The sequence below is a fragment of the Crocodylus siamensis genome, chromosome 14 (assembly GCF_052110815.1).
Source record: "Crocodylus siamensis isolate JL-2025a chromosome 14, ASM5211081v1, whole genome shotgun sequence".
Lineage (NCBI taxonomy): Eukaryota > Metazoa > Chordata > Crocodylia > Crocodylidae > Crocodylus > Crocodylus siamensis.
In genome coordinates, this window is record NC_143408.1 from 3,234,639 (window position 1) to 3,256,631 (window position 21,993).

General features: G+C 66.8%; 1 protein-coding gene across 1 annotated transcript; it reads right to left on the reverse strand.

Annotated features, from left to right (window-relative positions):
- Positions 1-440: 440 nt before the first annotated feature.
- On the reverse strand, positions 441-21,781 carry HCN2 (hyperpolarization activated cyclic nucleotide gated potassium and sodium channel 2). Its single transcript, XM_090027763.1, has 8 exons — positions 21,447-21,781; positions 14,739-15,162; positions 8,092-8,253; positions 4,975-5,193; positions 2,843-2,989; positions 2,394-2,634; positions 1,928-2,092; positions 441-1,381 (listed from the first exon to the last, which is right to left on the reverse strand). The coding sequence occupies exons 1-8, from the start codon at positions 21,590-21,592 to the stop codon at positions 450-452; spliced, it is 2,436 nt and encodes an 811-aa protein (XP_089883889.1). The 5' UTR covers positions 21,593-21,781; the 3' UTR covers positions 441-449.
- Between the last annotated feature and the right edge of the window lie 212 nt (positions 21,782-21,993).

A 21,993-nucleotide genomic window follows, 5' to 3' on the forward strand; every position in this document is an offset into this window, starting at 1 on the left:
GGGGGCAGGGGAGGGTCTCTGTGCCGCAGGGTGCCCAACGCTGATGCCCAACGCATGCGCCGCGCCCCCCGCGCTGGGGCCTTGATACATATATATATATATAATATACATATTGGATCGTCGCGAGATTAATTAGCTATGGCTTCTATGGTGCAGTCAGGAGGGGCGCGGGGACAAGGCTCTTCACGCTAGCAGCAGGAGAGAGATGGGGGCCGCGCTTTGGTCAGAGAAGATGGAGTGGGGCCAGGCTGCCCTGCCCGGCATGGGACGGGGTGTGGGGGGCTCCGTCCGTGCTCCCCTACCCTCCTCGACCCCCCCACTTCGGCCTCTTCCGGTGTCCGTCGGGGCTGGGTGCCGAGGCCCGTTGACCCCTCGTCTTCCAGGAGCGAGCCGGGGCCAGCTCACGCAGTCTCCCCCCACGCCCCGGCCCGGCTGGCAGGGAGCAAAGGTCACAAGTTGGACGAGAGCCGGGATTTGGCTGGGTCCGTGTCAGTGGCGCTGGCCACCGAATCCTTCCGGGCGCTGCCCGAGTCCTGTGGGATGCCGGCTGCCCCCACGTACGTGGCGCTGGTGGGCAGCGGGTGGGACAGCGCCGCACGGGCGGGCACCGCGCCCCGCAGCCCAGCCTGGGGGCCGGCGCTGGGGGAGGCTGAGGCCGAGGCCGAGGCCTGGCCAGCGGCGATGGAGGTGCTGGACTCATGGGCTGACGGCGGCGGGCTCTGGGTCAGGGTGGGCGAGACGCCGTGGGGCAGCGAGGGCTGGGAGGCCGAGAGGGGCCGCGTCTCCTGGCTCAGGCTGCTGGTGGGCAGCGCCTGTGTGCTCTTGTGGGCGGCCAGCCGCTGCGGCGACCCGGGGGCTTTCTGCTGGCTCAGGGACTGCTGGGAGCCCGACTGGCCCTTGGCCCCATGCGGGAACGTCCGGCCAGCCAGGGGGCTTTGGGAGGGCGGGCTGGACACGGCCGCCGGGAAGGCGCCGGCTGAGGCGGGCGGTGGCGTCGGCGCCGGCTGCGGGTTGGGCTGCGGCAGCTGCAGGTTCTGCTGCTGCAGCAGCACGGGCGACATGGAGAAGGGGCCAGGCATGGCCTGGGCGTACTGCAGGCGCCGCATCATGCGGGGCGAGCCCAGGGCCACGGAGCCCACCAAGGGGCTGGCCATCTGCGGGCAGAAGCTCATGGCCACGGCCTGCTGCAGGGTGGCGATGGCGGAGGTGACCTGGGGCTGCACGGGCGTGTAGAGGGTGGTCTGCTGCTGCAGCTCTGCCTGCTGCACCATCTCCCGGTCGTACTTGACGATCTCCTGGATGATCTCGTTCTCCTGGTTGTTGAAGACGCCCGAGTTGAGGTCATGCTGCACTTTGTGGAGCAGGATCGAGTTCTTCTTGCCTGTGGCGGGGAGGAGGAGGAGGCAGGGTGTAGGGGTGGGAGAAGCCCCAGCGTGGCCCATTGGTGCCCCCTCAGCCCCCCACCTGGGGGTTACAATTGCTCTCCAGCCCCTTCCTGGCCAGCAGGGCCCCAGCCTGCTTGTGTGATGCCAGCTAAGCATGTGGCTTACACCAGCATGTGTACACACATGAACTGAGCATACACACACACACACACACACACACACATGCTAAGCATTCAACACATGCATGCACCGACAAACGCACATGTATGCACACACAGAGCACATGCACGCACACAGTGTGCACATGCACTAAGCATATACATGCACACATGTGTATGCAGTCCCTGAGCACACATGTGCACACACACCCTCCACTCCTATACCCTTGACTTTCCCTCTGCAGAGCCCGGCCCCATCCCATCTCCTGCTCAGGATGCGTTGACCGCCGCACAGCCCAATTCCCCCAGGGCCAGGAGCTGCCTCCCTGCCCTACTGCCGAGCCACAAGGCCCGTGGGCTCCCTGCGAGCGGCAGGCCCCGTACCAATGCGGTCCAGGCGGTCGATGGCGACGGTCTCGAAGGCGCGTCGCATCATGGGATACTCCTCCAGCACCTCGTTGAAGTTGTCCACCGAGAGCGAGTAGAGGCGGCAGTAGGTGTCAGCGCGGACGCTGGCTGTGCGGCGGCCCCGCGTCAAGAGGCATATCTCTGCAGGGGGAGCCAGAGGTGGAAATGAAACAGCACAGCGCAGTGCCCCCCGCCAGGGCACAGGGATGCTGTGACCCACCTGCCACCAGGAGCCCCCACCCTCCGTGAGCCCTGGGCTGCCAAAACAGTGCTAATGGCCATCCCGCAATCTTCTGCCAGAGCTGGGGATAAAACCCAGGAGTCCTCATCCCTCCTGATTAGCGCTCCCGCAAGAAGCTCTCCCCACCGGGGCCAGCCAGCTCCCATCGGGGACCCCATGAACCCCAGTGGGCTGCGAGACAGGCGTCCCCGATGCACTCACCGCCAAAGTAGGAGCCGTCCGAGAGCTTCATCTCTTTGTTGCCCTTGGTGAGGACGCTGACGACGCCGTGCTGGATGAAGTACATCTTCTTGCCGATGGTGCCCTCACGGATGATGTAGTCGCCCGGCTGGAAGACCTCGAACTTGAGCTTGGTGAGCATGGCCGTGACGAAGTTGGGGTCAGCGTTGGCGAAGAGAGGCATGGAGGCCACCAGCTTGCGGCAGTTGAAGTTCACAATCTCCTGTGTGGCAGAAGGAAGGACATGGAGAAATGGGTGCGGAGAGGGACATGTGCACCGGAGGAAGAAAACACAAGCCAGGAGGGAGATGGAGGGGCCTGGAGCCCGGCTTTCCTCCACCCCCTCCTCTGGGCTCAGACTGGGCAGCCCCCGGCGCGGGGACACAGCCCATGCTGTGGCTCCCCGCTGGGTCCCAGGGAGGATGCCCTACCTCTCGCAGAGGCTCGTTGAGCTCGCCTAAGATGCTGTCTTCATCGAACATCTTGCCCTGGTAGCGGTGCTCGTAGTAGTCGTGGATCTTCTGGCGGAAGTCGGCCGGCAGCTTGTGGAAGGACATGTACTGCTCCACCTGCTTGTACTGTGGGGACAGAGACCGGCCGTGATCAGAGGGGCCAGCTCGGCGCACCGAGAGGTCCCAGCAACCCCCATGTGCCATAGCTCACTGAAGCACCCCTCCCCCTGCCTAGTGCGACCCCCCAGGGCCACTTGTTTCAAGCCCCGGCTGAGTTAATCCAACCTAATTCCCTCAGATGATGGTGCTGCCAGTACGGGGATTGCTCAGGCCCGTCTAATCCTGCTGGCCCTGCACCACAGGTCTGCCAGGAGCAGATGGGGCTGGGGAGACGCGAAGGGCCTCAAGGGGCAGCGCAAGTGTCAGGGGCTGCACAAAGAGAAGGCAGCACCCGCAGCCAGCGCTCCTGGGCTTGTAGCGCAGGATCAGGAGCCTGCGCTACACCTGGGTTCCTGCAGTCCTCCCTTGGGCACAAGCCCCGTGAAGAGCTCCAGCATCTGAGCTGCGCAGAACAGGGAAGGGGGGCTCTGCTCCCGGCTCAGGGGAGGGAAGGGGGTGCCAGGCCCCTCCTGCGCCAGCCCCCCAAGAAGCAGCCATGTCCTTGCTTGCCCCATGTGAGCTCAAAGGGCCGAGCCCCCCGGAGAGGCGCATATGGAGCCGGCCACATTCCAGCAGGGCGGGCTCCCGGGGGCGTGGGCTAGTGAGCAGCCACAGCCGCCTGGCACAGATGCCAAGAGCTGGGGTCATGGTAGCATTAGTTGGTGCCCTGATGGCTCCGAGCCTCCTGCCCCGCCACGCTCTGAGGCCGGAGATGCTCAAGCCTGCACGTCCCCAGGTGTTTATCTGCTCAGCGGGGCGGTAATTAAAGCCCTGGACAGCGGGGATACATCTGGATGGGCACCAAGAGCCCCTTGCAGCATCCAGGGGGCACAGAGGAGGAGGCTGTTGGCTGCCAGCCCAGCCCAGCAAGACACAGCAGCTTGCAGCACACGGCCCTGGATCTCCCAGCCGGGTACAGTGGGGTGGGTGAATGAGGCTGTCCTAGCACAGGGGGATCTCCCTCTACTATAAGCCAAACCCTAAAACAGCCCAGAGTTCCCTGCCCCCAGGTGCCCAGCCAGCCCACGTGTCGCCCAGCCCCGCCAGGCTGCAGCCGTCTTCCAAAGCCGCAATCCCTCTGGAGCCAGGAGCTGGCTTACTGGGGATTGCTCCCCCCTTGGGAACCGCTCCACGGGCCAAAAGACACCAAGAGCTTCCCCGTCCTGTTGCTGCAGCCCACAGTGGCCCATCTTGGGTGGCTTCTGTCCATTCCCAGCCAGGCAGGCTGGGAAAGCAGGTCCCCATGGGTCTCAGGGGATTGAAACCGGGTGGAAAGGCACCTGCTCCATCCTCCACGAAGGGTGGGTGGAGGGGCCTAGTCCAGCTCCCAGCTGGGCGCGGGACTCTGGGGGTATGAAACAGGTTGGGGGGAGGCTTGGCTTCTCCCTGCAGTGTCTCAGCCCGGGGACCTGCCTTCTGCTTGGCCGGCCGCGGGAAATGGTGGTGGTGGTGGTGGGGTGGTGGTGGTGGAGGGTCCACTTCTGTCCCTGGTCCTGGACCCTACCCACCACTGTCCACGGTGCTGAACATGGCCCCAGCCAGCGAAGCCCAGGGCCCAGTGCTGGGGCCCACTTCTACCCAGGCAGGCTCGTGCCCCAATGCAGCCTCTATCAGGTCACCAGTGCCCGGTGAGCCCAAAGGACTCACTGCTGTGGCCACTGCAGTGCATCCCCTCCAGGCTGGCGGTGGGCAACAGCAGCACCAGGCACCGGCAGGCCGCGGGAAGGAAATGTGTGTCCAACTGAGGCTGCCTGGGGGGAGGCCGAAAGCACCAGAGAATGGCCCCGAGCCCAGGCAAGCAAGCCCCCAAAGGGGGAAGACGCTGCCTGCAGACACGTGACCCCTGGGATCAGGCTTGGAGTCGCACTGAGCAGCCCTGGGCAAGACTTAGCCCGGGAAATGACGCCTGCACCTGCTGCCCTCCCTGGCATGGGAGGCTGCCCACTCCCTACCTTCTCCTGGTACTGGCGCCGCGAGGAGTCCAGCGACTGGATGAGGGCGGTAGCGTGGCCGATGAACATGGCGTAGCAGGTGGCGCCCACGATCATGCTGAGCATGGTGAGCCAGATGTCAGTCATGCTCTCGGGCGCCTGCTTCCCGTAGCCGATGCACAGCATGTGGCTCATGGACTTGAAGAGCGCAAAGGAGTAGAGCTCGCTCCATGAGTTGTTCTGCAAAGACAGTGCCGGGGGCGGCTGTGACCTTGCGTCGCCGTGCCCAAGTCACCGGGGGACCGAGGGAGGGAAGGGGGTGCCAGGCCCCTCCTGCGCCAGCCCCCCAAGAAGCAGCCATGTCCTTGCTTGCCCCATGTGAGGGACATGGAGGGGGACGGGGACAGGAGCCTGGGGATGAGCAGATGAAGTGCAACTGGTTCGTGCCCATGAGCTACACAAGTGCAACGAGGGAGCTCCCCGGGTTCAGAGCACAGCTCCCTTGGGGCCTGCTGCCAGCAGTACCGGTGTGCGTGTGCACGTGCACGTGTGCATGTGTCTGGACTAGCTTAGATCTGGTTCTTCATTTCTTTAGGGCATGCTGACAACACAGTGTGTGTATGCATGCATATGCATGTGTGTGCACATGATCCAAAGGGGCCATACACTGTTCTGCAAGCCCGGGACGGGCCTCCCACGGTACTGCCACATGCCGGTGAAGCCCTCCAGGGTCACAGCAAAGGCCTGACCCGTTTCTGTCAAACCCCGTCAGCAGCATCTGATGAGATACGGGGATTGGGCCCAAGTGACAGGCCCAGCCAACCAGCCCCGAGGCTGGAGAGCAATAAAGAAGCAGCACTCAGCCGCCCTGGAGTGGAGACGCTGGGGACTGAGCATAAGCAACGGCCCCACAGGCAGGGCCAGGGCCAGGGGCAGGGGCAGGGGCAAATGGTGGCAGTCAAGGGCACTGGCCTGTGACGGGACAACCTCAAGACCACACAACAGGTCAATGCACTTACCATTCCCGGCCCATCTTTACCAGTGGGGGAAGCACACGCACACGCATACACACACGTGCACACAGGATACCCGCTCCCCAAGTACAATCCCTGCTCACATAGCTGTTGTTCTGTGTCTCACACACACACACACACACACACACACACACACACAGAGTGCAATCATGCCCATCTACAGACCCACCACCACACACAGGCTGCAGTTACTGCTTGCACACAACTGTGCACAGCGGTTACAACAGGCACACGCAACTACCATCCCGTGCATGCAAGTGTGCAACACCACACACACTGACACACACAACTGACACGAATGCGCGTAACACGCAGCACTCCAACACTGCCGTGCACACAACTGATGCGTGCACGTGTGTCAACACCCCCTCCCAGTCGAGGATGACTGTCTTCCGGGATGTCTTTTATCTGTGACTAACATGCACAACTACACACAGCCACATACACACCTATTTCTCTCTCATGCACATGCACAACTCTTTCTCTCATACACACACACAAACACATCAACCTTCATGCCCAGAAGTCCTCCCGGGCACACGCGTGCCCTGCGTGTCACGACAAGGCTTTGCACACCACAAGGCTGACACGCAAGAAGGCTCCATCCTCTCGGCTTCCTCCCCCAATCTGCCTCCTGGCTCCTGCCTCACCTGATCCAGCTTGGGACCCCGCCTGCCTTCTCCTTTCCACCCCTTCCACTTAGCGCCTGAGTGATGCCATCTGGAGTCTTCTTGCGTGTGCCAGCCAGCCGGGCACTGCCCACTCCTACAAGGCGAGGGGTTACACAGAAGCTGGGACGGGACAGGGCTCAGAGCCAGGCCCAATCCCCTCTGTGTGCCTCAGTTTCCCCCTCATGGGGAAAGCCTAGTGCTCAGTTCAAACAGAAAGGGCAAAGGACCACAGGCTGGCATGGCCAAGAGATCCCACTGCACTGGCCAAGGGAGGGGCAGACAGACAGATGGATGCTGCCAGGGGCAAGCGGGCATTAGCACATGCCTTTTCTTCCTGATATATGGCAGGCGCGGTGTGTCCTGCCCCCGGGGGCCCGGGCAGGCAGTGATGGGCATGGGGAGTGAAGCCAGGCCGTGCCCCCACCCATCAGCTCTGCCTCGCCTCGCGGTGCTGCTCCAGCCTGGTCTCTCCCTGTGCCCTCACGCAGTGCCAGCGTCACCAGCGCTATCGAGTGCTGGGCAGAGCAGCTGGCACATATTTTTGCTCTGATCCCTGCCCGGGGGGGACGAGAGAGAGAGAATGTGTGTGCGTGTACGTCCATGGGGGGGATGCTTGCAATGCCTGCACGGGTGCGCACACACACACATGCACACACACACACACCGACCCTACCCACACGCCAATGGCAGCGAACTTGGGCAGCGATGCCCAGGCGGAGGGGCACCCCCCATTCCGTGCATCCAGATCTGGGTACGTGGCGCGTGCACCGACACGTGCAGACACATATGCCCCTTGAGACAACAGGTTCTCACGCGTGTTTATGAAGCACACCCGCGTGCCAATCGGCACACAAGCGCCTTGGGGGAGCAGGGGCGCTCATACATGATAAGGGCACACGCACCCCCCCGCTGACTGCCCCGCGCCCCTCAGGAGCACAGGCATTCATGCACGAGCCCAGCAAACACGGGGGCAGGTGCAGCTCCGGCTCCGGGAACACGCGACTTCTGCCTACAGAAGCCCTTTGAGGGGGGGTTGAAAAGCTCTTCCTGGGGCAAGGGGCCTGAGAGGGGCATGGAAAGAGATGGGCAGAGCCAGGAAGAGGGGAAGGATGGAAGAAGGGATCGAACCAGGAAGGGAAAGAGGAGTGCACGAGAGGGAAGGAGAGAGAGAGGCAGATGGAGAGAGCAGAGACCTTGTGTGGGGAAGAGGCAGGGAGCTGTTGCTGAGAGGCTGCAGGGCTGCGAGGTGCAATTAAAAGCGTGGCTCGTTATGTATTAATAGCAGCTTTGTTGGTAAATGAGAAGGGGGTGGCGGCCTCCACCTGCTGCCCAACGACGCCTTGGGGGTGGCGGCCGCAGGCCTCGGAGACCTCAGCGCCACGGGCCTGGCACTGACCCTTCAAGGCATCTCCAGGCCCCCCAGCAGTACTTACCACCATGCCGTTGATGGAGACCCAGCAGTTGCTGGGGAAGTCCTGCAGCATGGGCACCAGGAACTGGAGGCAGCCGTCCCAGTGGCACAGCAGCAGCATCATGCCGATGAGGTTGATGATGCGCATCACGGCGCTCGCCAGGTCGTAGGTCATGTGGAAGATCTGGCAGGGGGGGGAAGCCCATTTTAAATCCCAGCCTCCGGCCCCTCCTGGCTCCCACAGGGCAACCGGGGCTTGGCATCCCCCTGCTGCTCCCCCACCTTGCCCCTGACACACGGCTGCACCGGGCCTCAAGCCCCGGGCCTGGACCCAGAGCTCTAGGGTCACCCTTTGGTGACCCCCTCGTCCCTCCCCATACCCCACAGCCACCCCAGACCCCCATGTACAAGGGGGCGTTGCTTCCCCTGATGCCCCCCCATACACACATGCACCCCTGGCCAGCACCGGCAGCAGAGAGCAGATACACAACACCCCGTGCGTTGTGCATGGACTGTCCTGGGTCCCGGCTCTCTCTTCTGCACCCCTCAGGCCCCTTCTCACAGCAGCCAGGACCCCTGGGCTCGAGCCCGGTCAGCCCCCAGGGGCACGTGCATTCAAGGGAGCTAAGACGGAGCCCACCGTGTCCTGCCTCACTGCGGGTGGGGGGAGGCGTCCGCACCGATTTCTCTTCTGTGCCAAGCACAGATTCTCCCCCAGCTCCACAAACCTGCCCAGCAAACCCACGGCCACACCAGGGCAGGACGCATAAGCCTCCTTCATCGCACCCTTCTCAGCCCCCGAGACCAAGGGGCTCGCCCGGTTGCGGGCACAGGCGGGGGCATCCTAGAGGCTCGCTCGGAGCGAGCAGCGAGATGGAGCTGCTGGGCCTCAGCGGAGCGGCAGACTCGGGGAGCTCGGAGCACCCCCCTGCATCGGCTCGTCGCACCTCCAGACACCTGGGACGTTGCCTCCGTGTGAGGTTACATGCCCAAACGATGCCCGCTGGGTTCCCCATCCCCGTGGGCACATCCTGCCCCACCGATGCAGCCAAGGCCTTTGCACCGCGCGGCGCTGCCTCCTCCTTTTCACGGATGGAAATCAACTGGGCAGCGTGGGCGGCCCCGCTCCCACGGGCATCTGCTCCCGGCTGGGAGAGCGCGCTCTCATCCTGGCAGGAGCCTGCTGTTGTTTCGAGGCCCGGGGCTTTCCCCAGGGCTGCTTTTCTCCCCCCCGCTGCCAGACACGGGCAATCGTGCTGCGGCCCCTCCTGGGTTCCTGCCTGGTGCATCCATAGGGCTGCCCTGTGCTGGGGAGGGGGGTCTCTGGGAGGAGGGCAAGGGGCAGCCCCAGAGCCAGCGGGGCTGGGAGCAGATGGCAGCGAGTCGAACTCGGTGTCTCTGGGAGGAAGGGACCAGGTGCCCTCAGCAGAGCCGCTGGGAATCAGCCCCCCAGACTGGAGAAGCGCCGGAGCAGAGCTCCCCTTCCACCACGCGAGCCCGCGGCACTGGGGAGAGCGGCGAGGTCCCAGAGGGGCCCGGTTCTGCCTCCGCAGCCCTGGAAGGCCCAATCTGGCAGCATTCAAGCGGCAGCAGCTCTGCCACCCAGGCCCCCGGAGACCGGAGCAAAGGGGCAACAACACCAACCGGAGTTGGGGGCATTGGTGCAAAGGGTGACGTGGAGCAAGGGAGACATCATCACACCCACCCCCTGGGCAGGAAGAAATCCTCGCCCAGGGCTGCACTGGCGGGTCCAGACCCACCGGCCACGTCCCCTCACCGTCCGAGGGAGAGGGGAGCAGGGGCCGGTGGTTAGAGCAGGACCCTGGGAGCCAGAAGCACCCGAGCTCCTCCTTGGCTTTCCAGGAAGACGCCGGCCAGATGCCAGCCTCTGCGATGGCCAAGGAGTAGCTGCCAGGCAGAGGGACGGGGACCCGCGGAGGGACGGTTCGGATGGCCTCGACTGCCCAGGGAGGCTCCGGCCTGAGCAAATCATCCGTGTGGTGAAAGCAGGAGGATCTCAGCTCCAGCCCCCGGGCAGGACTCCAGCTGGCCCAGACCAGGGCCTCTCCTGCCCTCAGATGCTCCCGGCTCTGAACGCAGCATCCTGGCTCCAGCTCTGAGGCATCAGCCTGGCCCCTGTTCCCTCCAGGAGCTGAATGCCTTACAATCCTTCAGCTCCTTTAGCAGCGGGGCGAGGCAGGGTCAGCCTCTCCCCTGGACAACTGAGCCCTGGGGAGATTAAGTGACTTGACCAAGGTTACAAGGAACATCAGTGGCAGAGGACAGCACAGACACCGCCACCCTGGGGCTTTCCCTCTGGGTCCTCTATTGTGTCCCGGGTCCATCCAGGCTGGCCGAACCTGTGCACAGGGACGGTCCTAGGGCTGGAGGACAGGCTGCCGAGGCCCACGGCTGTAGCAGATGCAGCTCATTAGGGGCTTGGAGCCTGCATGAGGTCAGGCTGCCCCCAGCCCGCGCCCACGAGACCCTCCGATGCAGCTGTGCCTCATTACAGGCGAGGAGCAGGCTCTGGACAAATCCTGGCTGGGGACAGACACGCTCACACCCATACTCTGAGGACACAGGGGCTGAACAAGCATGTGCATGTGTGTGACACCCCCGGTTCACACCCTGGTATTGCAGCTGGCAATGGGGTGGGGGGGTTGTGCGGCACTTCTCCCTGCACCAGGTACCAGGCCCCAGCCGGTCTCCGTCTGCCGCGTGGAGCACGTACAGCCCCTTGCGCGGGGAGAGCTCGGCCCACCACAGAGGCCCTCAAGTGAAGCTGACGGCATCACTGAAGCAATGCCAAGGGAAGGCTCCAGCGCCCCGGAGAGGCTTCTCACACTGCCCAGCTGGGTGCCCCCATCTCACCCTGGGGAGCCAGCGTGTCCCCCCCAGTGGAAAGAAAGCAGCCGCTGCTGCAAGCTCTTGCCGGGGCTTTGTCCAGAAGAGCCCTGCATGAACGGTGAGTGGCGGGTGGTGCCGGGACTGGATTAGACCCCGGCCATCACCCAACCCAGCCCCAGAGCCCCCCGCACTCAGCTGGGAGGAGGCAGCGGGGTTAATGGAGGGGCAGTGAGAGGGGTCGCAGCCAGGGGCAAGGAGGGCCGTGCACACATATGACGATGCAGGCGCTTGCCCCTGCAGGGGATGATGCCCGGGTCCAGTGGAGCACTGCCCACACCAGGGGACATGCAGGCTGCGCCCATCAGCCGGGCATGTAGCCATGCGGGCAGGACTGATGGGGGCAAGACACATCGTGGGAGTGTCGTGGGGGGGGGAGGGACATGAACCAGGGGGCCTAGTGGGGTGGGGAGGAGCAGGGGAGCTCTCGCCAGTCCTCCAGCATCCCAGAATGCATTCCTCCAAGGCCCAGCAGGTGGGCGCCTGGCTTGTGGGAGGCCTGGCTCAGCCAGCCAGACGGGCGTGGGCTGCCATCGCAGAGCAGCAGCGGCTGCGGCTGCCTGGGTCTCTTGTCCCCCTGCAGCCAGGATGCTTTTGGCCCTGGCTGGTCCGGCTTCTTCCCTTTCCAACCCCACAGCCTTCCAGGGTCCTCAAAACATCACTCGGGAGGATGTGGGGTGCACAAATGGCACCCAGGCAGGGCAGTGGGGTGGGATGGAGAGAGGGACGGGCCAGGGCAGGGGAGAAGAGGGGCAGGAGCCTGTGGGAGGGGAGAGCGAGTGCTTCCCCGGTTCAATCCCAGCTCTGCTGCCAACTCCCCGGGGGACCTGGGACGATTCAAGTCACCCACTGCAAAGCAGGCACGGTCCCTCTCCACACGAGGCTGCAAACAGGGGGCCTGGCTATGCTATGTGCAGCACCTGGTGCAGTGGGGTGATCCTCTAGGTCTCAAGGAGGGGTTGGGGAGACCCCCTCTAACCCATCCACACCATGCAGTGCCTGCTAAACCCTGACCCACTCCCACCCAGACAGCCCCCACGGGGGGGTATGGCCTCCCCCACGCGCCCTGGATCTGGACTTGTCAGTAGAGCTGATTACAGGGCTAATCCGCCTAGGCTGGGATGGGTTGCAGTAATCCCCAGGCTTGGTGCTAAGCCCCTGTTTAGAAGTCAAAAGGCCAAAGACCGGGGGGCAGCAGGGCCGGTGCTGCAGAGGGGGGCTGGACAGGGGGGTCCCAGACAGACCCAGGTGCCTCCAGGCCCCAAAATGAAGAGGAAGTGAGCGCTGGGTCCCCCAATGCCTTCATCCTGCCAGTGGCTGGTAAGCAGCTGGGGGATCCCCCTCGATGGTCCTGGCATGGCCCCTGCCCTCCCAGTGTGAGCTAAAGCCCCCAATCCCCTGCTCCCACGCTGGGCGGGGGGAGCCCTTCCCAACCCCCACGAATGGGCTGGTTGGACCATGGGGCCTCCTTCCCCCGGAGCCGGCCAGGGTCACGGGATATAGCTCCCGTCACCGCTGTGCCCACAGCTGATGATGTCACAGGAGTGACGTTGCAGGGTGCACGCGTCGCAATGCCCCCGGGAAGGGTTTCCGCAGCCCCCTCGGCACAGCCCTGGCAGCGCCCCTCTGCTCTGAAGCTTGGCAGGGAAGGGCCCCGCAGGGCAGGCAGGTGGGGAAACTGAGGCACGGACGGGCAGAGCGACTCCAAGGACTCGGCGCAGAGGCCGGTGGCGGGGGGGGGGGAGGGAAGCAGCTGGCATCTCCCCACTCTGCTCTGCCCAGATTCACGTGCTGCCCCCACCTCTCCTCCCAAACCAGCCAGATCCCTCTGCTGGAAGTGCCTAATTCCGCAGCAGGATTGAAAACAGACTTGAGTGGGCGTGCATGTGTGCCACGCGGGCGCACACATCCCTTCCCCCCTTCAAGGAGAGCCCCCCCAGCCAGCGGGGCACCCGCCTGCAGACGTGGCTGGACAGATAGGCAGGCCCTGATGGAGCGCAAGCTCCCGGTTGCCCCCTCCCCGTGCTGCCAGAGACAGGACCCCTACCTCTAGCAGCTGCAGACTTTTGGGAGAAGGGCTCAGGGCACGGCACGCAGCCTGCCCGCCCACTGCCAAGCCCGGGCACCTCCACAGCGGAGCCGGGCGCGGGACCCGGCTGAGTTTGTGCAGAGCAAAGGCTTTTCCTTGAGGCCCAGCAAACTCATCTCAGCGCTGAGCCGACGAGGCAGGAGCTGGGGCCAGGGGAGGGAGCCGAGCCAGCCCTGCTGGGCCCGGGGAGGTGCCCGCATCCCTGCCCCCTTCGCCCCAGCCCCAAAGCAGAGCAGGACAAGGGGGCAGGGGACCAGACAAACGAGGGCCCGGACTCTCGGTTCGTGCTCGCTCTCGCCGAAGCAGGCAGCTTGCAGCCGGGTGACCTTCATCTCCCAGCCCCTGGCTCTGGCTGCCCCACGGTCTTGCCTGGGGAGTCCCTGTGGAGGCGGGGGCGGAGGGTCCGACTGCCCCCGGGGACCTCCAGCGCTGCCGTCGCAGTGCAGATCCCCGCAGCCGGGCGATCGCTCGGTGCCAGGCTCCGAGCTCATCTCGCTGCAAGGGCACGGAGGGGGGCTACCGCTCCCCGGCACCTGCCCAGGGACAGGAGCGGGGCGCGGGGCGGACAGCCCGCCCCAGCTGGGTGCTGGGACCACTCTGGGGACAGAGGGAGCCCCCACCACTCGCATGCAGAGCTGCAAACGGTGCAAAACCCCATCCATCAGAGCTGTCGGGCGGCACGGACCCAGGCGCAAGGGCATTCCCCAGCTGACCGTGCATTCGTGTCCCCCTCCACACCCCCCGCCTCTCCCAGCTGCCTGAGCCCCGGGACCATGCCCCCTGCTCCTACCCCCTCCGTGAATTCAAGCCCCAAAGTGACCCACGGCGCCTCCTCTCCTCCAGGAGAGGCCGTGGCATCTGGGCAAGTTCACACGGGGCTGATCCTGGGGGGAGGTGGCCTGTCCAGCCCAGGCAAGAAACTCCCCCCACGCTTCCCCCGCCATGACCCACGTCTTCCCGACAGGGAAAACAAGCCATGGGGAAGGAAGGCGCCAAGGGAGAGGGTCAGGGTTAGGGTTAGGCCTGCGCGGGTGTGAACACATGCGAGTGCACGCACAAGCAGCCGGCCCACCCCCTCCAATGCACACGCCACCAACACGCTGATCGCTAGGCACCTAAGTGTGCACACATGCACGATGCCCTGAAGGCACGCGCTCCTCCCCTTGCACACAGAGGGGTCACGCGGCACCCGCGTGTGCCCAGCGGATAGTGGTCGTTGCTCTGTCTCTCTGGCCCCAGACTGGTGCCCTGTGGGGGGAGGCTGCTGATGCCCGGGGGGAAGGGGGCACCCTCTCGCTGCTCTCACCTGACCAAGCCGGAGGGGCAAGCCCAAACCCCCATCAGTGGCTGGGAGGAGATGAAGCTGCAGACAACACCCCCCAAAAAGGACCTGGAGCCCTTGCTGCAGCAGTTTGACCCAGTAACCCCGGCCCAGGCCCAGCTTCAGCTCCTGGCTGCCGGGACCAGGGAGCTGCCTCGTCAGCCCCACTCTACTTCCAGCAGACCCAGAACTGCTAACTCCCGCGCGCTGCCTTCGTGCAAGGACACGTGCCTCGGTTTCCCCGTCTGTGGGGGATGCCAGCTACCTCCCGAGGAGGCTTCGTTCACACCCGAACCGCAGCCTGGGGCAACAGCATCCCGAGAGGCCGCAGGGCCCCAGCCCCAGCCCTTACCTCTTCCCACTGGTGGATGTAGCGGATGAGGCGGGAGAGGCGAAGCAGCCGCAGGAGGCTGAGGATCTTGGTGAAGCGGACGATGCGGAGGGCGCGGGCCGTCTTGTAGACCTCCGAGTCGATGCCCTTCTCCACGATGAGGAAGATGTAATCCACGGGGATGGAGGAGACAAAGTCCACCACGAACCAGGTCTTGAGGTACTTCTTCTTGATGCGCTCGGGGTCCAGGATGATCTCCGTGTTGTCCTCGATGACGATGCCCGTCCGGAAGTTCAGCACCAGGTCCATGAGGAAGAAGGTGTCCGACACCACGTTGAAGACGATCCAGGGCGCCGTGGTCTCCTCCTTGAAGAAGGTGATGCCCACGGGGATGATGATCAGGTTGCCCACCATGAACAGCAGCATTGTGAAATCCCAGTAAAACCTGGGAAGCAGAAGGACACGTCACCCCAGGGTCACCCCGGCCCGATGCACCCCGGCTCGCCTTCCTCCCGCCAGCCGCGCGCCAGAGCTGGGCCAGCGGGGGCTAGCTGTTCCCAGGATCGGGCCCTGGGGGGTCAGCTTGGGGATGGGGCTTTTAAACCTCGCCCTGTACGACTGCACGCCCGGGGGCTCGCGCGGGTGATGAGCCCCGGGCCAAAGGGGTGGAACGAAGCAAAAGCAGACCCGGGAGGCTGGAGCCAGCCTGGCCTGGGGGGCTGGGGCTCTCACTCAGGGCCAAAGCCTGGCTAAACCCCGCCTGCAGCCCCCTGGAGGGGCTCAAGGTCATACCGGGGGGGCTCCCTACCCCTCAAGACACCCCCCTGCCCCCCCGCTCCATGCAGGCCCCGGGCCAGAGCCGCACAAGGGCAGAGCCGAGCCCTGGAGGGGGGGCAGGGCAAGCACCGAGCCTGCGGCCCCCCCGGCCACGGGGCCCCCCTCTGCGGGGGCCGCAGGGATGCGGAGCCAGGCAGGCGCCGGCCTTGCGGGGGCCGCCCGCAGGAGGCTGCAGCGGAGCTGATGGCTGCCCGTCACGTAGGACTGCAGCTCGCCCGGCTGCCTCGGGTCCCCGCGGAGGGGAGGGGAGGGGGGCACATGGGGGCCAGCTCCCTCCGCAGCCCCCTCCCCTATGGCAGCCCGGCCTCTCCCAGGCGTGTTGCAAGGTGACAGCAAAGTGACTGCGGGCCCCAGCCCGGGTGCCCCCCCACGCGCGCTGAGATGGCCCTGCTGCCGCCCAGCTGGGGGCTTTGCTGGCCCCCCGGCGATGTCACTGGTGCCCGCGGGGCCTGGGCCAGGTCTTTATGCAGCTGCCGGGGCTGCATTCCCTGCACCGGGGAAACACGGCCCCGGAGCCGGCAGGGCCGTGCCCCCGGGGAACGGGAGCAACAGGGCGAGCCTGCTGCAGAGGGGCCGGCGGGGGTGGGCAGCGATGGCGGGGGGGGGGTTGGATCTCCCCCTCCACAGCGGGACGCATCCCTCTTTGAAAAGGGAGAGCTGCTTCCAGCCTCCTGACCTTCCTCCAATGACAACCCGCACCTGAGCCGTTCCTATGGCAACGCGAGTGACATCACGGCTGCACAGTGATGACTTCAGAGCGCAAGGCCGGGAGAGGGGGAAGCAGGACCGGGAGCTGCCCTCCCCCCGGTGCCGGTCAGTGAAGCACAGGAGCGGGGCAGCTGGGGCCTGCGCTCCTGGCTCTGCCACGGACGCCTGGGGTGACCTTGGGCGAGTCCCCTCACCCAGTGCCTCTGCTCCAGGGGGCTGCACGGCACAAGCAGGCCCCGGCCACTGGAGAAGTGGGCTGCGGCGGAGCCCGCAGCAACCCCACGGCTCAAGGGCACAGGGCGCCATGCGCGGGGCTGGGGGCGGCAAGACAAGGAACAGGCCCCTCTGGGCCCGCCGGCGCGGCCGCTCCCGGGGGGAGGAAAGCGAGCCCAGAGCTGCCGCGTGGCTCTCCGCGGAGAAGTCCTGCCACCTCCTCCTCCTCGGAGGCAGCAGCGAGGCCTGGCTGCCCCACTTTCCAGGCGGGCAGGTTTCCCACGGGAGCCCAGAGCCAGATGGCTGCGGGCTGCGCGCCCGGGCAGCTCTGCTCCCGACCCAGCCCCCGCGCCCGGGGGCTCCGGCCACGCATCGAGGCCGGCGCAGCTCAGGCAGAAGCGCCGGCGGCCCCGAGGTTAGCGGTCGTGGCCAAGGTCATGCCGGAGAGTCCTCCCCGACACTTCCCCGCGCCCAGCACGCGCTCCGGGGACGCGGATAGCCGGGCCGAGCGAAGCCCGCATTACTAAAGCCCCCGCTCCATGCGGCTGCACCCATGGGACGTGCTCCGGAGGGGGAAACTGAGGCACCAGCAAGGAAGTGGCAAAGCCAGGAGTCCAGACCCAGGGGCCAGGCTGCCCGCCTAGACAGCCAGCCCTAGGCGGGGCATTTCTAGTGCGCCGGGGCAAGACACCGCCTCCCCGCCCCGGCACACAGACACCTCGTCTCCGGCCTCCAGCCCGCTGGGCAAAGTCCCCACTGGCTTCCAGCCCTGCGCGAGCCAAGGGCCACTTCCCCCGAGGCTGGCCCGCTCGCTCTTGCCCTGCAGCGCTCGGCCCTGGCTGCCGGCCCCGGCCTGCAAGCCTCCTGGCCCTGCCGGATCCGTGCCAGCCCTCCCACGCCCCGGGCGCCGCGAGCCCAGCCTCCCGGAGCTGCTGCCCCTGCGGGACGGCACTCTGACCCCTAGAAATCCGCCCTGGGCGTTTCACAGCCCCTCTGCCCACCAGGGCTCTCGCCCTCCCGGAAAAGCAAGAAGAAACCCTCCCGCTCCTTCTCGTTCAGCACCACGAGCAGCTCCCCCGGCCGCTCGGAAGCGGCGGCGGGAAGGCGGGGCAGCGGCTCGCGCCCGTCCCCGGGGCCCGGGCAGCAGAGGGCCGAAACCAGCCGCCGGGAGCCGTTTCCCTGGTCCAGTCCTTCTCCCTCCCCGTTCGCGACTCCAGCCATAACTGACTGCTGTGCTGCTGGCCTGCCGGCAGCCCTCAGGCGGCGAGAGGAGCTCAAGGAGCTCTCTCCCGGGCCCCCGCCCCAGCAGGCCGAAGCACCTCCGAAGCAGCCTCCGTGCCAGCCAGCCTCGGATACGACCACCCCCTTGAAGACGACTGCAGGCCTCGTGTCTGACCGCGCCAGGCCCGAAACGTGTGAGCCGAGCCTGCCGGCATGCCGCGCGAAGGAGCACGCTCCGCAAACCGCCCGGGCCCGCAGCCGCGGCCCCGCAAGTGACCGCCAAGGCCTCCCCGGGCCCCGGCCAGGCCTCGCTTGCCTAACGGACGAGCTCAATCACGCTGCCATCCGTCAGAGCCACCCGCTCCCCATGAAGCCGGGGCAGGAAGAGTGGCCCTGTGGTGGATGACGCTGGGCAGGCGGGGATCTCGGCTCCCGGAGAAGGCGCCGGACAAACGGCAGCGGAGAGGCCGCGGCCCGGCGACCCCAGGGAACCTACCGCAGCTAACACCGGGAAACGCGGGCTAGGAGGGCCCCGGGATACGGGGCTGAACTGCAGCATCCGCAAACCAGGATTAGCAGAAAACCTTCAGCTAACCGGCGCCGAATCGCTCCGCCGAAAAACCGTCGGGGCACCTGCTTAGGCTCAGCCCTGGGACTCGAGAGCCGGATCCACTTCCGAGCCCCCAGGCAGGCGCGCGGGTCGCCAGCCAGTGCCCCCCGGGTGCCCGGGGCCCCGCAGAAGTGCTCCGTGCCTCTGCATCGCCTGATCCCGCGGGGATCGGGGAGACGCTGGCCGCTGCGATGAACCAACCCAGCTGCCGGGGAGAGCTCGCATTGCTCATGCATCCTGCAGCGTCCCTGGGCCGGCTTCAGGCCTGTGCCGACAGCCAGCTCGGAGTCAGGGGGAGGGGGCGGAACAAAGTGCCCCGCGTCTGGTGGCCTGGGGACGTCGTCCAGCACATCTGGTACGACCGCCAGACACGGGCTCCTGGCGTGGAGAGACCTGGGCTGGGATCTGGCTTGGACGTGCTGGAAAGGAGCTGCTTGTCTCGAGGGAAAAACCACACCAGCGCCTTCCGCCTGCGAACAGCAAAGCCCTCGCGTGAAAACTATCCCAGCGTGTGAAGCCTCCAGCCTCTCGGGCAAGGTGGGGTCTGAAGACATGAAATAGCTCGTCAGAGGTCGGTGCAGAAGTGGGAATCAAACCGGCCCGAGTCCTCCTTTGTTCTTCCTTCCACGTGTATTTTTGCCATAAACGGGGGGTCAACGCGGCTGGGCCCCGCTGAATAGGCACCGGCAACGGGAGAGGCACGACCGAAGGAGACAGCTCACAGCTGGGCGGGTCGACCCAGCCCCACACACTTCCCCGTGCAATTTAAAAGGCTTTTCTTTTATCAGATTGCCAACTCGTGATCCGCAAGAGCCACCCAGGTTGCTTCCTAATCATCCAACAGCGGTGTAAATGGGGGCTTCAGCTCCTGGATCGTGTCGCCTCCCCCCCACCCCACCTCCTTGGATTTTGCATGAATAATTACAGTGCTCTGCCTGGGATGAGATATGATCTATAAATGGGGCCGATTATGAAGTGATGTCACATATGCAGATGGTAATGATTTTATCTTAGGATGAGAAAATGGGTATGGCAAGGGGGAAATGTCGCCGGTACCGAGGCCGCGACCCTCCCCAGGCCGGGGGAGGCCGGGCGAGAGCGCGCAGGCGGGTCTGCGGGGAGCGTCCCCACGCGGGGCCGCGGCCGATCCCGGGCGTCGAACCGCCCCGCCGGCGCCCGCAGACGGGCCGCTTGCAACGGGCGGGAGGCGCCAGCGCGGACAGGGACTCCCGCGGGATTAGAAACTCTGCAAAGGCACCGGCCGGGAGTCCCTGCCCCGAGGGCGAGCCGCGGGCACGGCGGGCCACGTTCAGGGGGTAGATGGAGGCGCAAGGTCGCACGGCGGAGCCCGGAATAGACCTCGGGCCTCCCGGCGCTCAAGGCGACGCCTCGCGCCCTGGCCCCGTTGCCTGGCAGAGCCGCTCGTGATGGGAGGGATATTATACACAGCTTCCACTCCCAAATCTGCCAGTGACTCACTGTGCCGGCTCGAGCAAGGCTCTCGGGCCTCGCTTCAGCAACGAGTTCAGCGAGGGCCGCCCTGTGCAGGCAGGCGGGTCCCCACGGGCGGCAACGGGCTCCGGGGAGAAGCAGGGCAAGGCAAACGAGGCCCGCCAGCTCCTGGCCAGCTTTTACCTGGCCAGAGGACTGGGCCAAGCCGGAGGGCCCGGGGGGAGGCCGGGAGCGCTGGTCCCGCGGCGAGCTCGGCAGACCCTGGGCATCGCGGGCGCTGGACGCGACAGGGCAATGGCGAGAGGCAACGAGATGCCAGGCCGAGTTACGCCCCCGCCCCGGGAACCCAGGCCGTGGCGGGGCGGGGGGCTGCGTCCGGCGTCACCGAGGCGGGCGGGGGGCAAGGCCGGCCAGCCCCTCGAGGCCTGGGGCACTGCTCCCGCGCCCGGGCGGTAGTGGCACGGGGCTCCCCGCGCTTGCTGCTCAGGCCACGTTAAACACCTCGGGATGAGCGATGTGCGGTCTTAAGCGGCGAGCCGGGGAGACGGGGCTCGGCGGCTGGAAAGATTAACGGCCCTGGCAGTCGTTAGAATAGGATCAATTAAGGGCACGTCTCCGGAGAGGGCGAGGCCGACCCAGGGAGCGGAGCCGTACGGGGGCTTCCCCTGCCGGCCGGGGGACGTGGCGGGGGGCACGGGCACGGCTGAGTCCGGGCTCCCAGATGCCCCGGCACGGAGCAGGGGGACCTCGGGCAACTACCTGCCCCTTCCCTTCGCAAGCTGCCTGGGCCCAGGCTCCGCTCTCTGCAGCTGCCGGGGCAAGGCCCGGCCGCGGCTGGCGGGTCCGCGCGCCGCACCGCGGGGGGACCATCGGCACGCGAGACGGATCCGCGCGGGTCCGGGCTGGCGCGCTGCCAAAGCCTGCCCCGCACCAGCCCGGAGGCAGCATGGCTAGGGGGCCGATACCGACCCGGTCCCGGGCACCGGGGCAGCGCCAGGAGGACCCCCCCTCGCAGAGCAGAGGCCAGGCTGCCTCCCGGGACGCTTCCCGGGCAGGAGGAGGACGCGGCACCCGGAGCCCCCGTGACAGCCGCATCCTCCAAGCCTGCCCCGGGAAGCGTGGGCCGCCAGCGGGCAGACGGAGCGCCCCCGCTTCTGGGGTTAGCCTGGGGGGTGGGGGGAGAAGGAGGAAGGAGCCCCGCGTCGCCGCCCAGCCCCCGCGTCTCCCAAGCAGCCCTCGGCCCTCGGGGAGGACACGGGCCCGTTCCCCGAGCCTCCCGGGGCTCGCACACCAGGAGGGGGCGGGCAGCCCTCCGCAACCGGGCGTCTTCGCCCCTGCCCAGCGGGAACGGGCCCGCCGCTCGAAGGTGCCGGGGCCGGACACCCGAAGCTGCTGCATCACGGCTGCCCGGGGCGCCCCTCCCCCCCCCCCCCCGACCGGTTCTCCAAGCGCCGCCGCGCCGGGACTGGCGGCCCAGAGCCCCGCACGGCCGGCGGGGCCGCTCCTGCCCCCTGCCCTGGGGGCGGCCCTGCTGTCCCTGTCCCGGGGGGCCTGCCGCCAGCGGCCAGACTCCAGTGCAGGCTCCCCAGGGTCTGGGCTAGGGGGAGGGACGCCCTTGGCAAAGCGAGCGGGGAGAAGGCGCCCGGGCCCAGGCTCAAGGTGCCCCCGCGCCCGCGCCGCCGCCGCACCTGAAGTCGCTGTAGGGGTGGATGATCCAGGCGCCGGCCGACTTGACGCGCTCCTGCTCGCGCTCCACCGCCTTCTGCGAGCCGAACATCCGCAGCGAGAACTTGTTGACGCCGGGCTGCAGCAGCGCGCCGAACTGCCGCTGCATGAAGCCGGCCTGGCCGCCCCGCGCCGCCGCCGCCGCCGCCGCCGCCGCGCCCTCCTCCGCCGCCTTCTCCGACCCGCACGAGAACGACACCTTGGGCTCGCGCGGCGGCTCGGCCCCGGCCCCGGCCCCGGCCCCGGCCCCGGCCCCGCTGCACTGCGGCTCCCCGCGCCGGCACTCCCCGTTCGGCGAGCCCTTGCCCGCCCGCCCGCCCATGCTGCCGCCCCGCCGGGCCGCCGCCGCCGCGTCCTCGCCCGCGCCCGCCGCCCGCGCCCGCTCCTCCGCGCCCCGCATGCTGCAGCGCGCGCCGCCCGCGGGAGGAGCCGGCGCCGGGGCGGGGCGGGGCGGGGCGGGGGGGCTCGGCGCGGTCCGCCAGGCGCAAGGATGCGTCAGCGCCGGCCGCG